Here is a 22,087-nt window from a genome sequence, read left to right on the forward strand (position 1 = left end):
ACAGTCACTATGAAACTCTGGAGGTTCCTCAAGAAGCTGGGAGTCAACTTCCCTCAAGATCCAGCTATACCACTCTTGGGTATATACCCAAAGGACTCTACATCTTGCTCATCCATGTTCTCTGCAGCTCTATTCATAATAGCCAGAAATGGAAAGCAATTGGATGTCCATCAACAAATGAATGCAAAATGAAAATGTGGTATATTTATACAATTTATATTTACACAATTCAGCAGTTAAGAAAAATTATATCATAAAATTTTCAGGTAAATGGATGGAGCTGAAACAATCATCCTGCACTGTTTTTAACTAAATCTCTATCATTCTATATCATTCTATTTTAGCATTAAAGACAACGGGGTGAAAATCTTCTAGTTCAGAGAGGTGGAGAAAACACCCAGCTGACCTCCCGGACTGCCAACATCCCAGAAATAGAGCTTTCTCCTAAACTTCTCAAACAAAACTCCTCAAAGTGGATGTCCCTCCCTTCTACTTCCTGTGCATCTCTCTATCAGTCCTCCTGATTCCCTCTTACTGTTTTACTCCTGCCAACTGGTTGCTCTGCCTCTTAACCTATGGTTGACTTTATTTAACCCTGTTTACAATATTCAAGCAGAAAGCTCTTGAATTAAAGGTGCATGCTAGGGCTGAGGGACACCACAACTAAAAAACAGGGTTTTCCCTTTACAAACCCTTAATTCTGAGGGCTCAGGCCGTCCTCCTCCTCTCACTGTGTTGGGAGTGCTGGAACACGGACCAAGCCGGGGCTTGTAATCAAAACCCCTGTGTGTGTGCATAAACATTGGCTCTGTGGTGGTTGTGCTTGGAACCCCCGTGGTTCTTGCAGACCCTGCCCTAGGGGGAGGACCGGCGAGGGGTACCTGGAGATGGAGAGAAACTCCTGATCCTGGTGGAGTTGCCCTTCCCCTAAGAGCTGCTGGTCCCCTGATGATTCAGGGCAACACCAAAGTCCTTAGCCAGAGAGAAATGGACAGTGATTAGGGGAGACAGGGTTCAGCACCCCCCCACCTCCCTGATCCTAGGGTAAACCTAAAAGTGGAGGGGAAAAGGTTTGATTTCATGGTGGATACGGGAATTCAAAATTCAGTGTTATTAAAAGCCAATCGACCCATGACAGACAAATGGACTTGAGTCCAAGGGGCCACAGGGGCTAAGGTCTATTCATGGACTACCCAATGAACAGCAGACTTAGGAGCGGGATGGGTAACCCATTCATTTCTGGTATTTCCAGAATGCCCATACCCCCTGTTAGGGTGTGATTTACTGAACAAAATGAAAGCTCAGATACATTTTTCTGATGAAGGAGCTAAATTGCTCAGGGAAAACAGGAAACCTAGTCATGTGTTGGTAACCACATGACTGAAGAATATAGATTACACCAAGGGGCTCCCATAGCTGACCCCAGACTAGAAGACTGGCTCCAGGAGTTTCCATCAGCCTGGGCCGAGACCTGGAGAATGGGGCGGGCAGCACATTGTCCCTAGGTCTATGTGGAAATCAAGCCAGGGGCAGATCCAGTAAATGTCCATCAGTACCCCATGGCCCTGGAGGTCAAGAAGGGCATCACTCCACACATTAGGCGATTGACTTGGGAATCCTCTGGCCTGTGCAATCAACCTGGAACACACCCCTGCTGCTTGTTAAGAAGCGCTATACCAATGATTATAGGCTAGTACAAGACCTGAGGGAGGTCAATAAAAGGGTGATTGACATCTACCCAATAGTCCCGAAACCTTACACCTTGCTCAGCTCCCTACCTGCTGGTCGACAATGGTGCACAGTCCTGCATCTGAAGGATGCTTTCTTCAGTCTGCCTCTGGCTCCCAAAAGTCAGCAGTACTTTGCCTTTGAATGGCATGACCCAGAGATTGTTGTCAGTGGCCAGCTGACATGGACTAGGCTGCTACAAAAATTCAAAAATTCTTCTACCAGCTTTGATTAAGCCCTGCATGAGAACCTAGGTGAATACTTCCTACAGAACCCTGAAGTTAGTCTCTTATAGTATGTGGATGATCTGCTAATCGCAGCTGCCAACCGGAAAAGCTGCCTTGAAGGGACTAAGCAACTACTCTGTGCCTTGGGGAGTTTGGAATATCAAGCCTTGACTAAGAAAGTCCAGCTCTGTCAACAGGTAACATACTTGGGGTACATCCTGAAGGGAGACAGTGGTGGCTTCTGGATGTACGAAAAGGAACAGTCCTTAAGATCCCAACCCCCACGACTGCCAGACAAGTGAGGGAGTTCCTAGGCACGGTGGGCTTTTGTCGCTTGTGGATTCTAGCTTTGATGAACTGGCTAAGCCCCTGTATGAGGCAACTAAAGAGGGGCAAGATGTCTTGTGGACTGAACATCAGCAAGCCTTTGACAAACTCACACAAAGCCTGCTTTCGGCCCCAGCACTGGGCCTGCCAGATGTAGCTAAGCCCTTCCACTCATTTGTGTATGAGCACAAAGGGGTCGCCAAGGGCATCCTGATTCAGATCTTGGGACCTTGGAAGCGACCTGTGGCCTACCTGTCCAAGAAACTAGACCTGGTTGCAGCAGGATGGCCCCCATGCCACCGTATAATAGCAGCTGTGGCTGTACTAGTCAAAGATGCTGACAAATTGACTTTGGGACAAAATCTCACCATAACTACCCCTCATGCTTTGGAGAGAGTTCTTAAGCATCCCCCGATAGGTGGCTGAGTAACACTAGAATGACTCATTATCAGACTCTGTTGCTCAACCCTGCCAGAATACCGTTCCAGGTACTCACAGCCCTGAACCTGGCCTCCCTGCTACCAGACCCAGACTTGGAAGCACTCCAGCACAACTGTTCTGGGATTTTAGCTCAGGTACACTGTGTATGACCTGACCTGAGGGATACTCCCCTGCCTGACACGGAAGTCACCTGGTACACTGATGGAAGCAGTTTTGTGCAAAATGGACAGAGGTATGCAGAGGCAGTGGTTACCACCTTGGAAGAGGTAGTCTGGGCTGAACCAATGCCATCAGGCACCTCTGCTCAGAGAGCAGAGTTAGTGGCTTAAAAAAAGCCCTGGAATTGGGATAAGGGCAAAGGGTTAATATCTACACCAACAGCCACTGTGCATTAGCCACTGCCCATGTGCATAAAAGGGGGCTGGTGACTACAGAATGTAAGACTACCAAAAATAAGGAAGAAATCCTGGCCCTTCTCAACACACTATGGAGTCCTAAGAAAGGGGGCATAATACATTTCATTGCCCAGGACACCAAAAGGGGAATGGGCTGATCCCAAAGGGTAATAATTTTGTGGACAAAACCGCCCAGGAGGTGGTACTGCAGAGTGGCCCAGTTTTGGCTCTGGTCTTAGTGGATCCAGGGCCCCCTGACTTACCTGAAGCTCTTTAATACACCAAGGACAATCTTGCATGGATAAAGTCCCTTCCCATGGTGCAGTGCCTAGAGGGATGGTGGTGATCAGCAGACAAGATTATTTTGCCTGAATACCTGGGACAAAAGATGTTCTGAAAAATTCATTGTGCCTCCCATACGGGAGCCCAGAAAAAGCAAGACCTACTGAGGCAGTCTAGAGTAAAAATCAGGGATGGACACCAGAAAGTCATACACATTGTTTCCAAATGTAAAGCCTGTCAACTAACCAACACCATTGCGAATTCAAAGAATCTTGGAACAAGACTTTGAGGAAAGAAACATGGATCCTACTGGTAGGTAGACTTTATTGAAACAAAACCTGGTAATTATGGATATAAATATCTGTTAGTGTTTTCAAGATGGGTAAAGGCATTTCCTACCGAGCATAAAACGGCGCAGACAGTGGCCAAGAAGTTTCTAGAAGACATCCTGCTTAGGTAAGGATTTCCTGCTTTGACAGGGTCAGACAATGGACCAGCCCACTCCCTCACCAAGTAGCAGCATCGTAAATTCGTGGGCTCTGAGGCTGCCTACTGTGCCAGCTGGGGGTGCAAGTCCATGGGATATATTTTATGGACACCTCCCATATGGGGGGGATTTGATTTCAGTAGCCCATGCAGGGGACATGAATATACCAGGGATGGGAATATGCACCATGGGCCAGCAGCAGGTAAACTGTGTCCCATGTTACAAGAGGGAGTGCTTCCCCAAACACCCACGAGCCACTAGTGGGGGACGCTGCAATTTATGAGTTATCAAATTCACTGACCGGGGAAGAAAACAGACTGGACAAATGGTACAACTTGGGGACTGAGCCTTTACTAGACATGACTCCTGGCTGATGTTTACCATCAGGCATACTCAGACCCCGTTAAGAGCAGCGATGGGCCCAACTGGGTAATAAACTCCCATCAGCGCCAAAGCCCACATCCCCGAAAAGCACCCTGAGCCCTTGTACCTCACAACTGTCAGACATGTCGGTCCCTTTGGCCACCAGGACCCCAGTAACCAGTCCAGCTGCAACTGAGGGAGGGGATCCACTCCTGGAGCTCCTTAACCAGTCATTTCTGGCCCTGAACTCCACCAAGCCTACCTAACCTGACTACATCTTGTTGGCTCTGCTATGACACAGCTCTCCCATATTATGAAGGTATTGCCGTTGTTGGTAGCTATACCAAAGTCACTGATCCTAAGCAGTGCTGCTGGCAGTCTAAGGCACCATTGATCCTTCAACAAGTCATAGGCCAGGGCTTCAGTATAGGGGCAGTCCCCAAAGGGCAACAAACTCTCTGTGACCAAACCCTTGTACTCCCAGACTCCCAGAGTTATCTGAAACTCCACAATGTTATGTGGTGGGCTTGTTCCTTGGGTTTAACACCCTGCATTCATACCCAGGTTCTCCATAATACAAAAAGCTTCTGTGTGATGGTACGGCTTGTCTCAAGGCTAATTTACCAGACAGAACTACTCTACAAGTTAGAAGCAGCATCCCCAAAATGTATAAAGAGAGAGCCTGTGACAGCTCTCACCTGAGTATCCTGTTGGGAGCCAGCCTAGCTGGTTTAGGAACTGGGACAGAATCCCTGATCACACAAAGCCAGCACTATGTCAGCTTGCGCCTTGCCATAGATATAGATATAGAAAGATTAAATAACTCCAACTCCCATCTCCAGGAGTCTCTGACATCCTCAGCTGAGGTTGTAATGTAAAACAGATGAGGGCTGGATATGATCTGCCTTCAGCAAGAAGGATTGTGTGTAGCCCTGGGTGAGGAATGTTGTTTCTATATAGACCATTCAGGAGTAGTAAAAGACTCAATGGCCAAAGTGAGGGAATGGCTGGAGAAGCACAGAAGGGATTGAGAAGCCAACCAGGGATGGTTCGAATCACGGTTTGATGCTTCTCCATGGCTGACTACTCTCTATTTTGTTGGGTCCCATTGTTATATTGCTAATGCTCTTAACTTTTGACCCTTACATTTTAAACAAACTGGTACAATTTATAAAAGACAGACTTGGGACCATTCAGCTAATGGTCACTAGGTCCAATTACCACATTATGCCTTTTTTGGAGAGAGCAATAGCCTGGATGGAGATGGAAAATAGGCTACTACATAGAGACAGTTAAATCAAGAGAGGCTGCATCGAGAACATACACACCTGAGTGAATCTTCCCATGTATTTTCTTTTTGACCTCCCTCCCTCAACATATATTAATTTAAAAATAAGGGTTGAGCAGACATGGTACAAGTAGCTTACAACTTTAACCCCCAACACCATGGAAGGCTGAGGTAGGTAGATCTCTAGGAATTTGAGACAGCCCTGTTCTACTAAGTGAATTCTATTTCAAAGTTGGGGGTGGGGAGTTAGAGATATTTCTCAGTGGTAGAATGCTTACCTAGCATGTAGAAGGCATTGGGTTTGATCCCTAGTACCACCAAAAAATGGAAAATGTAATAGATTTGATAAAAATGAGAGACTTCTGTTAGTATTCTGACCTGCCCCTTAGAGACCTGCCCAGCGTGCTCAGGTAAACTCCCCTTTAAGAAAGAGAACTGCTCCTCCCCCCCATTCCTACAAGGTGTGCACCCTCGCCCCTCCCCCTCTTTCTTTCTGCCTGAGTGACTGTCTACGTGCTGCAGCCTGGCCCTGCATCTGTCCAGCATGTCTCCCTGAAGGAGTGGGGTACCCTGGCCTGGTCAACCCAGGTCCCCCTCGTGCAATACCATAACACCTTCTGTATAGTTTCTGCCTTACTCACTCTTACATTACACTTGATAGATATATATATTTTAGCTGAGGATCGAACCCAGGGCCTTGTGCTTGCTAGGCAAGCACTCTATCACTAAGCTAAATCCCCAACCCATATTTTTTACATGTTATCTTTACTAAAGGATTAAGCAGAAGTCATTTGAGCCAGATTTCCTTTGCAAAACTGTCCAACATGAATTTTAAATACTTTTATAGACTTTTATTCTTTATTAATCCATTCAAAGTGTTAAAGACAAAATGATTTAAAACAAGTATGATCTAGGCTATTCTAGCAATTGGATGCATGTGTGTCTAAGTACAAGCTCATGTGGATTATACGTGTTGTGCGTTGCTTGTGAGAAGACACCAAGAAATCAAGACAGGAGTCTTATGACCTCAGTTTCTTCAATAACATGGAACTGTTCTTAAAATGCTCTTTCCTGATCCTCCCCGGTGTAAAGGATAAGAGTGAATTTACTTCAGACTACTCATTACAACTGGCTATTGTTATTTGTTTACATGCTCTATGGAAGAACGCGACTGCTGTAAGTGGCTTATCTGCCAATGTGGCTTGTCCTTGTGACTGGACACTCTATTCATGTGACTCTTCTTAACCCTCAGTACAAATTGTCTGATGCTCTAGAGTTGGCTATTGCATGAGACTTCAGTTCCTCTCATTCATCAGCTCCATTCTCCCAGGTCCCACCACTTCTAGAGTATATATGTGTGTGTCTGTGGACCTCTATTAAGATTTACTTGGAAAATTATAAAACAAAGAGCTACATAAATGGAAACAGATCCCATGCTCACACAACAATATAATAGTAAGAAAGAGTGCAAGACCAGGGTAAGGGCAGAGCTATAAATTAACTGGGAGTTCGGAAATAAACAAACACAACTCTTGTCAATTAAACAATGCCATAATAAGACAGTGTAAAAAACAAGTCTTTTTAGCAAACATAGTTGGGACAAGTGAATATCTACATGCAAGAGAATGAAACTAGATTGCTGTTTCACACCATACATAAAAATTAACTCAAAATAGGTCAAATTATTAAATGTAGCAAACAAATCTACAGAACTTACCAATTTAAGCCATATAAATCTTTGTGATCTTCAAATTAGCAATGATTTGAGAAATAACTATGAAAAAATAAACTATAAATCAACAAAACTAAAAACCTGTGCTTCAAGGACACTATGAAGAAAGTGAAGAGACTCTACAGAAAATTAAACTATATGCAAATCATATATATAATAGTACCCATCCATAATATATACAGAACATTTGTAACTAACATAGCAGCCATTCAGCATTTTAATAGTCAACAAACACAAGGACAGATATTCACCATCATTAGTCATTAAGGAAACATAAGTCAAAACCACACTAAGGGCTGACAGAGTGCATATGCCTGTCATCCCAGGAGGCTGAGGCAGGAAGAGCTGGAGTTCAAAGGTAGCCTGTGCTGCACAGTTAGACCCTGTCTCAAACCTCACACATACACAGCAAGCACATATAGTGAGATTCCATTTCATACCCACTAAGATGGCTATAAAACTGAGGTTGCTGTTTGTTTGCTGAAACACAGTAACACTGTAACTGGATGGCTTAGTATTCTCTAAGTAGCCCAAATTGGCCTCAGACCATGGCCATCTTCCTGCCTAGCCTCTGAGAAGTGGCTTTACACAGGCATGTGTCATCATGTACATAGTAAGAAACTTTCTACAGTGTTGATATATACCTGTACTTCCAGATCACCAGACCAAGCCAGACATTATCAAGTAATCAAGGCAATTCTTGCCTCTGAGCATTAACCTGAGAGATCTTTTAAGCCATGTGGCCAAAGCTACATTTAAAATACATAAATGTAGGGCTGGAGAGATGGTACTTGTTTGGTTTTACAGAGGACTGGAGTTTGATTCCCAGCACCCGCAAAGTGGCTCAAAACTGTCCTTAATTCTAGTTCCAGGGGATTAGATTATCTTCTTCTGATCTCCACAGGCACCAGACACGCACATATATGCTGACAAAACATTCGTATAAATAAAATAAATCTGAAACAAAATACAATACAAAACCTTCTGGGTAATTCCAGCTAAGTCAAGAGAGGTTATGAGTTTGTAGTCAACCTGGTTACACAGTGAGACCTTGTTTCAAAAAACAAAAAATAATTATTATAATTAATTACATAAAACCTAAACTACACACACACACACACACACACACACACACACACACACACACACACACCCTGTTATCCCTGTAAAAGGCAACAAGCAACAGTCCAGCCACAATAGAAAAGGTTCTTAGCTTGCTCACTGCCAAGGCTGATTCAGTTTTTTTTTTTTCAATTTCTAAGTATACCATTAGTGTATTCTCTATTTTGGGATTTGTTCTAATGACCTCAGGGATAGACTAAATAAGCCATAAACACTATGGTATGACTTCAGTTAATTAGACCTCTGGGAATGGATAGTCAACAAAAACCATGTTTATAAAACAATTGTCTACCAATTATTAAGAGTCCAAATGGAACACAGGTTCAATTATCTTCCTCAAAGTATTACTGCAAGCCTGGCCTGGTAACATGCACATGCAATGAACACTCGAATGGCTAAGGCAGGAGCACTGTTCAGCTTGAAGCCAATGAAGCCACAGAGGGAATTAAAAGCCATCCTAGAAGAGATAGCAAGACAGTCTCTTACGGAGAAAAATAGCCACATATAACAAAGCTTGATTTAATATGAAGAACTAGAATGCTTGATGGCCTCACCTCCCTGTAATCTCATTTTTTTAATTGAGAAGCAGTGACTTAAAAATTATGGCAACTAGGAAAACAGAACTCAGATAAAAAAAAAATTGACATTAATTTTACAAGGCTTCCTAATATACAAAATCTTGGTCATTTTTTTTTCCATATCAAATGGTCTATACTGCAGGCTTTTAACCTTACGATCGTTTGTGGCCTGTATATTTATTCAAATTCAATGATGAGTAATATAAAAGCTGGAGTTGTGAGGCTGGGAATGTAGCACATTAGCAGAGTGCTTGCCTAGTTCACACAACACCATGTTCACTCTCAAGCACTACACAGACCAGGCAAGACAGTGTATAAGTGTAATCCTGACACTGGAGAGGTGGAGGAAGGAGTCCAAGGTAATCCTTGGCCTATAAAAAGGCAGCCTGGGCTACACTGAAACCCTATGTAAAAAACAAACAAACAAATAAATAAAACAGCCAGTGTTCAAATAAAAACCCAGCACCAAAATGTACCTCTTTTTGAGTTGCTAGCCAATGGAGTCTCATAGACCTTCAAACATTACAGGTGACTGCCACTGTTCTTGGTAAGCAGAACCTGACAGCTGAGAGACCCCCCACCCCAGTTCCCCCTAAGACCTGGAGAGTTGAGGGAAGGGATATCTTAAAATAACCATAACTGAATCAGTTCCCCATTCTCAGACAGGGTGAAGTCAGAAGTTTTAAAAGTATAAAGTCAGGACGTCTGGTGGTAACTAACCCCGAGAAAACATGACCAGACTTCAGAGATGAGCCGTAAAACTCCTGACAGAGCAAACAGACAAACTAAAATAAGATAAAGTCCAGGCTCGGGAAAACTGGACCAATCAAGGATGGACCCGTACTAACCCACTCCTCTCTGAAGAATTTTGTGGTTTTTGCCTTCAAAAGCTAACCTCCCCAAGAAAGAGGAACTCTCCTCTGTGCCTCGATTTAGCTGGGCGCTGCAGATTAGGGCTCCCTGCTAGCTTGTATAAGAAGTAAACCTTGCTGCTGCATTCTGGACATCCACAGTCTCCAGTGGTCTCTTTGGAGGTTCTAATTTGGGTAGAACAACAGCAAGAACCTACTGCTGAAGATATCACACACTTAAGTCACAAACATGGAGAAACCAAGCAGATACTGATCTGAAGGCTTCATCTCTATTGGCTAGCTCTCAGTTCTGGAAGGCACTGTGTATTCATTGATCTCACCCAGCTGTGAATGTCACATGCTGCAATAATGACCTATTTCGCAAGGTGTGCCCACTGGTGTTATAGTGGCATGACTGTTATGGGAGTGACCAACCACCTTCTGCTTGTATTTAAGACCTGTTACACAAGATGAAACCCACACCTAGTAGTAGTTGGGCAAGGGGGTTGATTGTGATTAAAATCCATTGTATGGGGGGAAGGAGAAAAACGTATCGTATGAATGAACACATTCTCAATGAATTAGTAAATTATTTTTGACAAGCTGGAATCCATTGTATTTAGAAAAACAAAGTACAAGAGCCTGAGAATATAGAAACTGCTCTTCAAGGTCCTTTTGGTTTTCTCTCTAGCTCTTGAGTCTGGGGTAAAAGGTTGCTGAAGAATTGTCTTTCAATTACTTAATGATAGAATAATTAATTGCAGTATTACTTAATGTAAATCTTGACTATTAAAGAGTCTACCTCTGTTTATTGTTCAAATTATAATCCAACAATTTTAATAATATTTACAATTGATATTTCAGGCTTTCAGGCTTCTTTTCCCCTAAGATACACTACTATTATTAATTGGTGTTTTTGCCACACAAGTCACTGTTTTCCCCTGATATATTTAGTCAACATCTCTAGCCCAATGGAACATCCCCTAAAAATAATTTTTAATAATAGATATTTTAAAAATATCTAGGACAGAATTTCAAAAATTCTGTATATAATGAAAGAAAAATTAAAATTTGGACAGTATTTCCAGATCTACAATCTAGTTTAAGAAAATGGACATAAATATACCGGCACAAAAATCAAAATATAAGTACTACAAAGAATTATAAAGAATGTCAAGGAACTGGAGAGATGGCTCAGTGGCTAAGAGAACTGTCTGCTCTTCCAGAGGACCTGGGCTCAATTCCCAGCACCCACATGGCAGCTCACAACTGTATGTAACTCCAGTTCCAGAGGATCTGGAACCCTCACACAGACATACATGCAGACAAAACATCAATGAACATATAAATAAGTAAATGATTTGGTTAGTGCTAAAACCATTAGTAAAAAATATGGTGAGGAAAAGATTACCTTCAGGAATGCCAAGTACCTTCTTACAAAATATTCTTAAATATTTAAAATATTAAATATGTAAGCATTTAGCATTAAAATGTTAAATTATTATTCATAATTACTAGGCACCATCTTAACCAACTGACAAAATATAGTATCACCAATACTGGAACAAGAATTGAAATCATGTGTACCTGAGACAAACAGCAACAATCTTCTGATAAATGCACTGAGGCCAGCCTTGCCAGACTTTGGCAAAAACAAACAACCACCACCCAAACTGAGGGACATTCTATAAACCAGCCTGCATTCTTAAACATATCAAGGTCATAAAAGACAAGTAAGGACTAATCCAGATAAAGACTGAAGGATAGAAATAAATGTAACCTGTAATCCTGGATTGGTCAACTAAAGGAAATACGGTGTTGGAAGATTAGACAGAATTGATGGTTATACTGTCAGCATGTGGGAATGTCCTTGTCCTTAAAAATATACACTGAGGCCAGCAAGATAGCACAGAGGATAAAGAAGGTACTTGCCATCTGGTTTGGTGGCAAGTAAGCCTGATGACCTGACATATGCCCTAGAAACTGTATGGTGGAGAGAAAGAACCAAGTCTCCAAAGCCAAGTTGTCCTTTGGTTTTCACACGCATAACTCCTCCATAAATAAAAACAATAAATTTTGTAAAATACACACTGGAAGTATAAAGGACTAATGAGGCGATGTGGCTGCAGCTGTTTTGTTTGTTTGTTGAGACAAGGTTTCTCTGTGTAGCCCTGGCTATCCTGGAACTGCCTCTACCTCCCAAGTTGTGGGATTAAAGCAGTGAACCCAGCTAACTTTTTAATTTTCTTTCTTTTTCTTTTCATGTACTCCAGGCCAACTAAAAATCTCCAAACTCACTATGTTGTGGCCGTTTATGACTTTGAACTTCACACAGGAATACAACACCTTGCTTGGTTTTATGAAGTACCAGTTACCAAGCACAGAACTTCCTACATGCTAGCAATTGACTGACATCTCCCTGCAACTTATTCCTAAATAGTTCACAAACATTTACAATCAGGTAATCTGGGTAAAGATAGATGAAGCTATGAATGCTATTTCAGGAACTTTTATGTGTCAAAACTATTTTAAAAGAAAAAGTTAACCCAACTTAAAACCCAACAGCAATGGAATATAATCTATTAAATTAGTCTTTGTCCACACACATATGTGCAAGAGCAAACTAACTGCTAAAAATATTGGGTGAAAGTTGGATGAATAACTATCTTCATAGTCTCAAAGAATCTTTACACACACCTTGCTCTTTGTTTTAATAGAGTTTCAAACTGCTTCCAACTCACTACAATCCTGCAACCATGTATCACCACACCAGGCCATGACTTGCTTTTTAATTACAAATAGGAAATAAATGCAATAAGGAAACTTGGAAAAGACCACATTAATAAGAACAAGTGATCTGTTAAAAATAATGGGACAGGGACAGGCCAATCTGGTCTACATAGTGAATTCCAGAACAGCCAAAACTATACAGAGCTATATAGACAGACGGTCTTAAAAAAACAAAACAAAACAAAAAAAGAGTATGAAGAAAATGGCATCACTCTTTTCAAAAAAACAGAAAATTTCTGTCACACAGACAGATGTGCCAACTAAATGCATATGTGATTGCTGTGGAATAATCCTCTTATACACTTTAAGGATTTGTCACCCCAATTGGTTTAATAAAACGCTGATTGGCCAGTAGCCAGAAGGAAGTATAGGCAGGGCGAACAAACTAAGGATAATGAGAAAGAGAAGGTTGGAGTCAGGAGTTGCCAGTCAGATACAGAGGGAGCAGGAGATGAATGTGCCATGCTAATAAAGGTACTGCCATGTAGCAAGAATGTAAATTAGCAGTTTGGGTTAACTTAAAATGTCATAGCTGGTTAGTAATAAGCCTGAGCTATCGGCTGAGCATTTATAATTCATATAAGCCTCTCTGTGTTTATTTGGGACTGAGAGTAGGGACAGGCAATGTCCATTTACATATGGTATTCCAACATGTGCCCTAAGTTTCCACATAAAAACCTGACAAAGCTTAAAAAAGGATTCTAGACACACAAGGTTGGAGTCAAGCACAGCTTCTTGGTAACTGTCTTTTCTCCAGTAGGCTCTGTTTGCTGGTGCTTCCCTTAAGAGACAGCTTCCTGACTGAGCTTTAAAAAACTGCATGGCTCTTGTAAGAGGCCCTGCTACCAAACACTTAAAAGGAGTTTATGAGCAATGGTGGCACACTACTCAGAGGCAGTGTGGATCCAAAAACTTCCTAGAGTAGGGGCGGTAAACATGGTTCCCAGAGCTGGTGCTAAATGTACCTCTGCCATAAGACAAGCCTCTCAAGGAACCAAGAAATGGGGCAGAGCCAGCTGCCAAAGCCACAGATTTGGTCCTAACCACGCCACTTAGCAGTTTAAAGACTCATGTAGTCAGCAAATGATATACGCAGTAAAGACAAATTCAGACAAAAAGAGAGAGAGAGAGAGAGAGAGAAAGAAGGAAAGAAAGAAAGAAACAAAACCTCTAAATGTGTTACAGTGTGTTTAAAAATGTATGTAGGCTTGGGAGAGAAAATAAAAAGGGTAGAGAAAATCCTTAAAAAAGGAATAGAGTAATAAAAAATATAATAAGCCACATAAAGATAGCAAATACACAGAGAGTCTGGATTATGTATATTATTATGTTGTCTTGAAAATTTTTGGCTGCTAAGAGACCTTGGATTATATTAAACCTACCTATATATTTTAAAATTATCTTGACTTCAAAATTTCATTCAAAAGATGTTACTTTGGGAGAGAGGTTATACTTTTGTTTCCACAGGAAATAAGAGGCTGTAGATTCACTCGAGTTAAGAAAAATCAAGACCCCCTAAAAAATCTCCAAAGGGAATGGATGGCCCACATGATCCAACATTTCCGAACACCTCTGTTGCAGTTTCCTCTAAGTTCTGCTTCCAGAAAGGCTTCAAGGTTGCTACAGGCTGAGATGATCCAGCCTCACAGACTACTCCAGTAAGGACTAGACAATAATCCTGAATTTTCTCAGGGTCCCCATAAGATAATCAGTACCCCAAATCAACAGGAAGTAGTCTAGAAAACTATGCCCATATTCCCTAAAACATGTGTTATGGATATTTATTGTCATTTTGGGGGGGGGGGGCTGGTTACAAGTTGTTATGGATAATGGTCAGTAAAAAGCTAAACAAAGGAGATTAGATTTGGGGATCTTGTTGTGAAAAGAAAAAGGGGGGATATAGAAATGATAGGATAAAAGAGTAAATTACTGAATCTTCTTTAATTAAAAAAACAGCTATTAGTCCTACATATTTTACATTGGTATGGATTTTAGGTTACTGAGACAAATTTAAAATTAATTTTGTTATATGTATATTTCTACTCTTGTTTAAGGTATTATGTTTATGCAACTCATTTAAGATGTAATGTATAATTAAGAAATACAAATTAATAGTCATCTATAATAGTTAAACTTATAGTCATGTCATTAGGGTATACAGAGATAAATTTCAGATAGATAGGTAAACTTTAAATACTTTAAAGACCTGCAGAATATGGCATTTAATATGTTTAATAAGCTACGGCTTTGCATGACAACGAAACACATCTGCTCCTGGCAGCACCAATGTACTCCAGAGAAGATTATGGGCATCAAAGAAACTCTATATGGAGTTTGTTTTCTTTACGGCAAAAGTTAGCCATATGGACTCAACTGCTGACAGTTACTGTCCAAATGCACCACCAGGACACAAGAAAGGTGACTGTCGAACTTTGCCAATACAAGGTAGACAGTCCTTCAAAATTCCCTCCTTCACAGGAAAGTCTGTCAGATATGCCAGGCCTGTAGGCCAGAATTGGATGCCTTGATGTTGCAGAGAAACTTTGGGTGACTGTCCAGGCATCCTGATGTCCTTGTCATTAGGTAACATTTCATCCTCCTGGATTCTTTGATAAGAGTTGAAGAGTAGATAGTAATAGTTACAATAAAAGGGTAAATTAGATATAAAACTTTGGACTCATCAAGATAGGATGGAAATTTAAATGTTTTCTGATTTTGTCAAATACAAATAAATTGGATATTGTAACTGTAATTCTTATTTGATAACTGTTTTTGTTGTATATAATCTTACTTTGTTAAAGTTAAAACTGTCCTTTTTAATTAGACAAAAAGGGGGAAATGCTGTGGAATAATCTTCTTGTACGCTGTAAAGATTTGTCAATTGAACTGGTTTAATAAAATGCTTATTGGCCAGTAGTCAGTCAGGAAGTATAGGCAGAGTGAACAAACTAAGAATGATGGGAAGAAGGGCGGAGTTAGGAGTCATCAGCCAGATGCAGAGGGAACAGGATATGAATGTGTCATGCTAATATAGATACCACCATGTGGCAGAGTGTAAATAAGGAATATGGGTTAACTTAAAATGTAAGAGCTAGTTAGTAATAAGCCTGAGCCATTGGCTGAGCATTTATAATTCATATAAGCCTCTGTATGTTTATTTGGGACCAAGTAGTCAGGACAGGAATCCATTTACATGTGACAATAAATTGGATTGCATTACTTAGGTGACCTCACAAAGCTTGCACATGAGCTACATTAGATAATATTAAATGCCCTGAATTTTGATAACTGTTCCATGGTTATATAAGATGTTGTCCTTATACAAAAAAAAGCATTCACAGTTTATATATAGCTTATAGGAGTTACGTGGCATATAGGACACACAACTATTGCATCTGCAACTTACCCTCACCGGTACAGCAAGCATATGTATGTCAGCAAAGGAAGAGATCAGTAAATCTAGATAAAGGGGACTCAGGGATTTATGTTATTCTTGAAACATCTGTAAGTTTGGAAATATTTCAAAATAAAAGTTTTTAAATGCTATGAAAATAAGGTTGGGGATTTAGCTCAGTGGTAGAGCGCTTGCCTAGCAAGCGCAAGGCCCTGGGTTCGATCCTCAGCTTCCAAAAAAAAAAAAAAAAAAATGCTATGAAAATAAATAGGGTATATCTGGGTTGTGGAATTTCAATGCATTTCATTCCCTTTTTAAACATATTAACATTTTTTTTTGCCATACAGTTGTAACATTTTCAAATTATAAAACCTATTTTTACTTTAGAAAGAAAACTGATAGCATTCAATAGAGAACATGATTTCCTCAACATTCATTTTAATTTATTACATGTTATACATATAAGCATGTCAGAGGACTTCTGTTAAAGAGTTTTAAACATTAAATTGCTACTTTTTAGGTTGGCTGGTTTTGAGTTTCACTATATATTCATGGAATTAATCATGTTACCAGGCCTTTGGTGATAGTTCATATGGTATTTTCATAACTGAATATTTTTAATTTTTACATAAACAACCGTAACATGAAACAAATAACTCCTTTCGTATCACAGAAGCTTCTGGTATTTCTAAACTGATTTTTTTCTTCTTCATATTTTCACTCTCTTAGTTCAAGGAATCTGGCCACACTGGATCTGTAGAGGACATGTTGACACTAAAGTCTGTTCTTGTTTTGACTCACTTTGTCCACAAGACTAAGCTGTGAACAAAATAAATGAACAAAACAAAACAAAACAAAACAAAAAACAGCTCCCCAGAAAGTTTGCCATTTAAAATCCTTTCAGTTGTCAGGTAAGGAGGAACAAGCCTTTAACTAGCACTCTCTGAGACAAATCTCTTGAGTTTGAAGTCAAGCCCACGTCAGTCTACACAGGGAGTTTTAGGACAGCAAAAGGCCACACAGATAGACCCTGTCTCAAAAACATTAAAGTCCATTTAGTGGAGCAAATGTGTGTGTGTGTGTGTGTGTGTGTGTGTGTGTGTGTGTGTGTGTGTGTTTAAAGCAGTTTCACTACCTAGACCAGGACTGACCTAAATTCAGAGAGGCCCCTTCCTGTCTTTGTCTCCCAAATGCTGGGGTTAAAGGCCTGTACCACAAAGCCTGGGCCACAAGTCTGTCATTTTTTATCAAATGGATCGATAGAGTCCTACAATATTTTCATTAACCTCATATTAGACTTAGTACAAATAGAAGAACATGAAAAATAAATCATTTTTAAGAACTAGTGTAGTGGGTAGCTGTTCCAGCTTTGACCTGGAAGTACTACTCCCATTGAGGCTTCCAGTAACTACCATGCCTGCCTATGGCCTGCCCCTGAGGCAGGGTTAAGACAGAAGCCTTTAAGACCTGGGATCTAGGTATGCTGGCTCTTTTGGTTCCTGGTAATCCTGGATGTGGGATGGTAGACCAAGCAGAGTTCTCCAAAGAACACCACTGGACTGCCTGTCACCTCTCCCGGACCCTGTAACCTATCCCTTTACTTGCTGTAAGTAGTGAACCCCCAAATAAACCTCCCTTTCAACTATGTGGAGTTGCCTTAATACTTCCACCAATAAACTAGGGATGGGGCTGGGAAGACAGTTTAGTTAGTAAAAATGCTTGTCTTCCTTGTAAGCATGAGGACTTCAGTTCAACCCCAGAAACCATGCTTAAAAGAAACAAAAAAAACAGGGACTAGAGTGACAGCTCAGTGGTTAGAGCACTTGCTGCTCTTTTCTTGCAGAGGACCTGGGTTAGGTTTTCAGCACCACAACTCCAGTTACAGGGCACCTGATGCCCTTTTCTGGCATCTGATAGCACCAGAAACACACACACACACACACACACACACACACACACACACACACACACATAGTGCCTACATACAGGCAGGCAAAGCACTTACACACATAATAAATCAATACGGCTTTAAAAACAAAAGCAAAACCAAAACACTAGGCCAATGCCGAACCCTATCTCTAAAAACAAACAAAAATGTAAAGGTCAGCAATGGACAACATCCAAGGCTGTCCTCCATCCTCTACATGCATGTACATATGTGCACCCACACATAGAACTGTTGCTCCCTTAGGCAGCATGTCATGGTGGCAAACATCTGTAAAGGAAGCTTTGGGGAGGCAGGGAAAGAGGATCACAAGTTTGGAGCAAGCCTGGTCAACACTGACCTCGGCCAGCACAGAGAGACTACCTCAACAAAAACAAAGAAAACCAGCTGTGCATGTAGAAAAGAGGGCGAGAGAAAGGGAAAGAAAATTATCACTTCAAAGGAAAAATCAGTTGAATATCAGGTGACAGCTAGAAGGTTAATTTGAAGGTTTATCAAACAGAAGTGGGCCTGGAAGACAGCTGCTAATTCTGGGCCACCCTTGAACACAGAGAAAAAATAATAGCAATTGGGCTGGAGAGATGGCTCAGTGGGCTAAAGCATGTTCCACCATCATGGGCAACTTGAATTCAATCCTGGTAACCTACCTGGTGGAAGGAGAAAACTGACTCCTCCAAAATGTCCTGATGGACCTACACACACACACACACACACAATGTAATTGTAAAACATCTAGCCCTTGTCAGGAGGTGTAGCACATACCTTTCAGAGGCAGGGGCAGGTGGATCTCTGAGTTCAAGGCCAGCCTAGTCTACAGAGTAAGTAGGCACCCAGGACTACACAGAAAAACCCTGTCTCAAAAAACAAAACAAGAATCTAGCTGATACATCTAATTTCCAAAGTTAAGAGGGTGAGACACAGTTCGTACCTTGAACGGACACTAGACTAGCTCAATGCCCCATTCATTCAGAGGCGAGGTCTATGTTGCCCAGGCTGGTCTCAAACTCCAGGGTTTGAGCAAACTGCCTGTGTCAACCTCTTGAGTATTTGGAACAACAGGCCTAATAACTCCTTGGAAAGAACATTTAATAATATTTTGGCTACTTTATAAAAATTTATCTTTGTGTTTTAACCAATTTTTAAAAATGTAATCTTTTAAATTTTTATGTGTACAGGTGTTCTGCTTACATGTATGTCTGTGCACCACAAGTGTGCAGCTCCTGTGGAGGCCAGAGCTTCTTGGAACTGGAGTTGTAAGTCACCATGCGGGTGTTCAAAATTGAACCCATATCCTTTGGAAGAGCAGCCTGCTCTTAACCACTGAGCCATCTCCCTAGTTTCAATTCTAATTTTTAACAACAGTCCTACATAACCCAAGTTTCAATCAGATTATCACTGAATTAAACACAAGAAAACCTCTCAGCAGAAAAAAAAGAATGAATAACAAAAAACCATAACCTAAAATTAATACAGCATAGACTGATAAGGGACTGAGTTTGGTTTTCAGAACCCCCCCTAAAAAAAAACAAACAAAAAACCAAAATTTGTTTGATAAACCTCCAAATTAATCTTTGAGTTGTCACCTCTGCCTATTCTTTTTTGATTTTCTTTTTTAAGAGATCATCCGCTCTCTGATCTGGGATGACATATGCTTCATGTTATTGTTATTTCTCCTAACAGACTCAACTAGTCCTTCTCAACGTGCTCTGAAATTTTAATTCCCCTGGAAAGCTCTCAATTGTACACTGCTTCTGCAAACATTCCACTCCTCTCTGGAATCCAATATCCACCCAAAGAGCAGTTAACAGTTTTAACATGTTCTAGAGACAAGCTCAAAGACCAGAAATTCAAGGTAACGGGGGAAATCTGGGGGAGAGGGGGAGTTGTAAGCAGAAAAGCCAGTCTCATCACTGGGCTATGAGAAATGCGACCAGCAATACTTGTTCCTACAGTCAGACTCCTTCAGCATGCAACCTTTGACCAGTAAACAGCTGCACGACCCCATCTCATTACTGTTACTAACATGGGTACCTACCCAGTATCTCCCAATCCATGAAGGAAAATAACCTAAAAGAGAAGAAGAAAAAATAAGCCCACACTGAACTGTTACACACCGTAGCTTTGGCTAAGTTACAAACGCAAATGAAGGTCCTAAAAACTTCCAACAGAATACTATTCCTCAAGCTAATTTATTTCTATACGCCTTCCTTTTCATTCCTAAAATAATGCGGCGTTTTAGCACTTAGAGGCAAATCACAGTCTGATCAAGATAATCGTCTCTCTTTAGTCACGAAAGCCTCACATACACAGTCGATTTTTTTCGTCACAAAAGTTTCCGGGAGCGAAAGTTAATCTGATCTCCTGCGGCACAGTTACACACGCAGGTCGGCTGTTGCAGCTCCAGCCCTCGGAACTCGCTTCCCGGGGGTCAGAGTGCAAGGCGGGCGGGCGGTGCCCCGCCAGCTTCGATTCCCGGCCCCGACCCCCGCGGAGCCCGCGAGCCGACGCGGACGCAATCACGCCCGGCGGCCTGCGTGCCGCTGCGCCCGCTGGGCCCCGAGCCCCGGCCGCCGCCACTCACCGCAGCGGTGGCCTTCCGGGCGGCGGGCACGACGGCGGGCAGCGGGGCCGACATGTTGTTGCCGCACATCCACCGGCTGGCGGACAGCGCGTCGGAAGCGGAAGGGAGCTCAGGCGCCCAGCCGTAGAAGGGCGTGTGAGCCCAGAGTCCCAGCCCGCCCCTCCGGGCGCGCGCTCCGGCGCGCACGCGCCGCCCTCCCTGGCTCCGCGCGCTCGGCCCCGCCTCGGCCGCGCGTGCACGTCACAATGCGGCTTCCCGCGCCCAGCAGGAGCAGAGCGCGCCGGGGCTGACCTCGGGTTGCGGCTCCTGGCTGGCTGGGCCTGGGCGAGCAGCAGGTGACCAGGACCGACCCCAGGGCCGTTGAGTACTTGCTGTGGTCCCTGCGGGCTTGATTCCCGAATCCACTTCCCTAAACAGGTCAGCATTATTAACTAATGGGAGGGATTTATTGAGATTTATTAATCGGTTTAAGCACTATAAGGCCACCACCTTTTTGCACGACTGTAAAGAAAAGCACAACCGTCTTTAGCTCTCAGTATGAACATAATGATCCAAATCACTATTATGTGAGCTTCTCTATGATAAGATACGTAGAATTCCAGGGCCTACCATTGTTCCACTAGAGAGAATGAGGACACCTCAAGTTGGGGTGTCTGTTCTTCCTACCTCAAAGTTTCTGCAATGTTTCTGGGGTTTTACATTCTCCAACAAGCTTGTTTCTGTTGTTCTGAATGATTTCTTTCTTCCCCAAGTGAGGTAATACAGTAAATATAAAATTTCTTTAAAGGAAAAAAAGCAGTTAAAAATTATTCAGATGATATGATTGTACAAAATAAAGTCACCGATATGAAAATTAGCAACATAGTCATACTAGGTCAGTACATGTGCACAAAAGTATATTTCTAGATAAAAGCAATAGCCAGTTAGTTATGTAACACTAAGAGACAGTCACAATAGAGATTTAAAAATATAAGCAACATTATTGAATATGACTGACAAAATGCTGTGCAGTACATACCTGCCTGTGAAACCATGATTATTAAGATCATAAGCATCATCATCACCTGTGGCTGGATTTATCTTTGGGTGCTAACCAGCTTCCAAATGATGACAGAGACTTCTTATTAATTATGAAAGCTCAGCCTTTAGCTTATGCTTGTTCCACTAGCTCTTATAACTCAATTTAACCTGTTTCTATTCATCTGTTTTGCTTTTTTACCTTTTTTTCAATCTGTATGTCCTGCTTTCCTGCTTACTTTGTGGCTGGTTGGCTAGCAACTGGTGTAACTCCCTGGTGTCTCCCTCTGTCCCTCTGTTTCTCTTGAGCCTAGACTCCTCCTCCTACTTACTTTCTCTGTCCAGAAGTCCCACCTATAGCTCCTGCTTAGCTATTGGCCATTTCGATTTTTATTAGATCAATCAGATGCCTTAGGCAGGCAAGGTAAACAAATGCAACCAAACTTTAAACAAATATTCCACAACATAAGCAAATGCAACACATGTTTACATAGGTAAACTAATATTCCATAACAATCACCCCTCAAAAGTCTCCTACC

At 41.8% G+C, this 22,087-nt stretch overlaps 1 protein-coding gene across 1 annotated transcript in view; it reads right to left on the reverse strand.

Moving 5' to 3' along the window:
- Positions 1–20,721, reverse strand: part of LOC118577601 (acyl-protein thioesterase 1) — a 34,760-nt gene extending 14,039 nt beyond the window's left edge. Inside the window, exons 1-2 of the mRNA XM_036178001.1 lie at positions 20,532–20,721; positions 19,986–20,017 (exon numbers count right to left, since the gene is read on the reverse strand). Of these exons, the coding sequence (XP_036033894.1) occupies positions 19,986–20,017; positions 20,532–20,600 (101 nt within the window). The 5' untranslated portion in view covers positions 20,601–20,721. The remainder of the gene's footprint in view (positions 1–19,985; positions 20,018–20,531) is intronic.
- Positions 20,722–22,087: the final 1,366 nt, after the last annotated feature.

Source organism: Onychomys torridus, chromosome 2 (genome assembly GCF_903995425.1).
Source record: "Onychomys torridus chromosome 2, mOncTor1.1, whole genome shotgun sequence".
Lineage (NCBI taxonomy): Eukaryota > Metazoa > Chordata > Mammalia > Rodentia > Cricetidae > Onychomys > Onychomys torridus.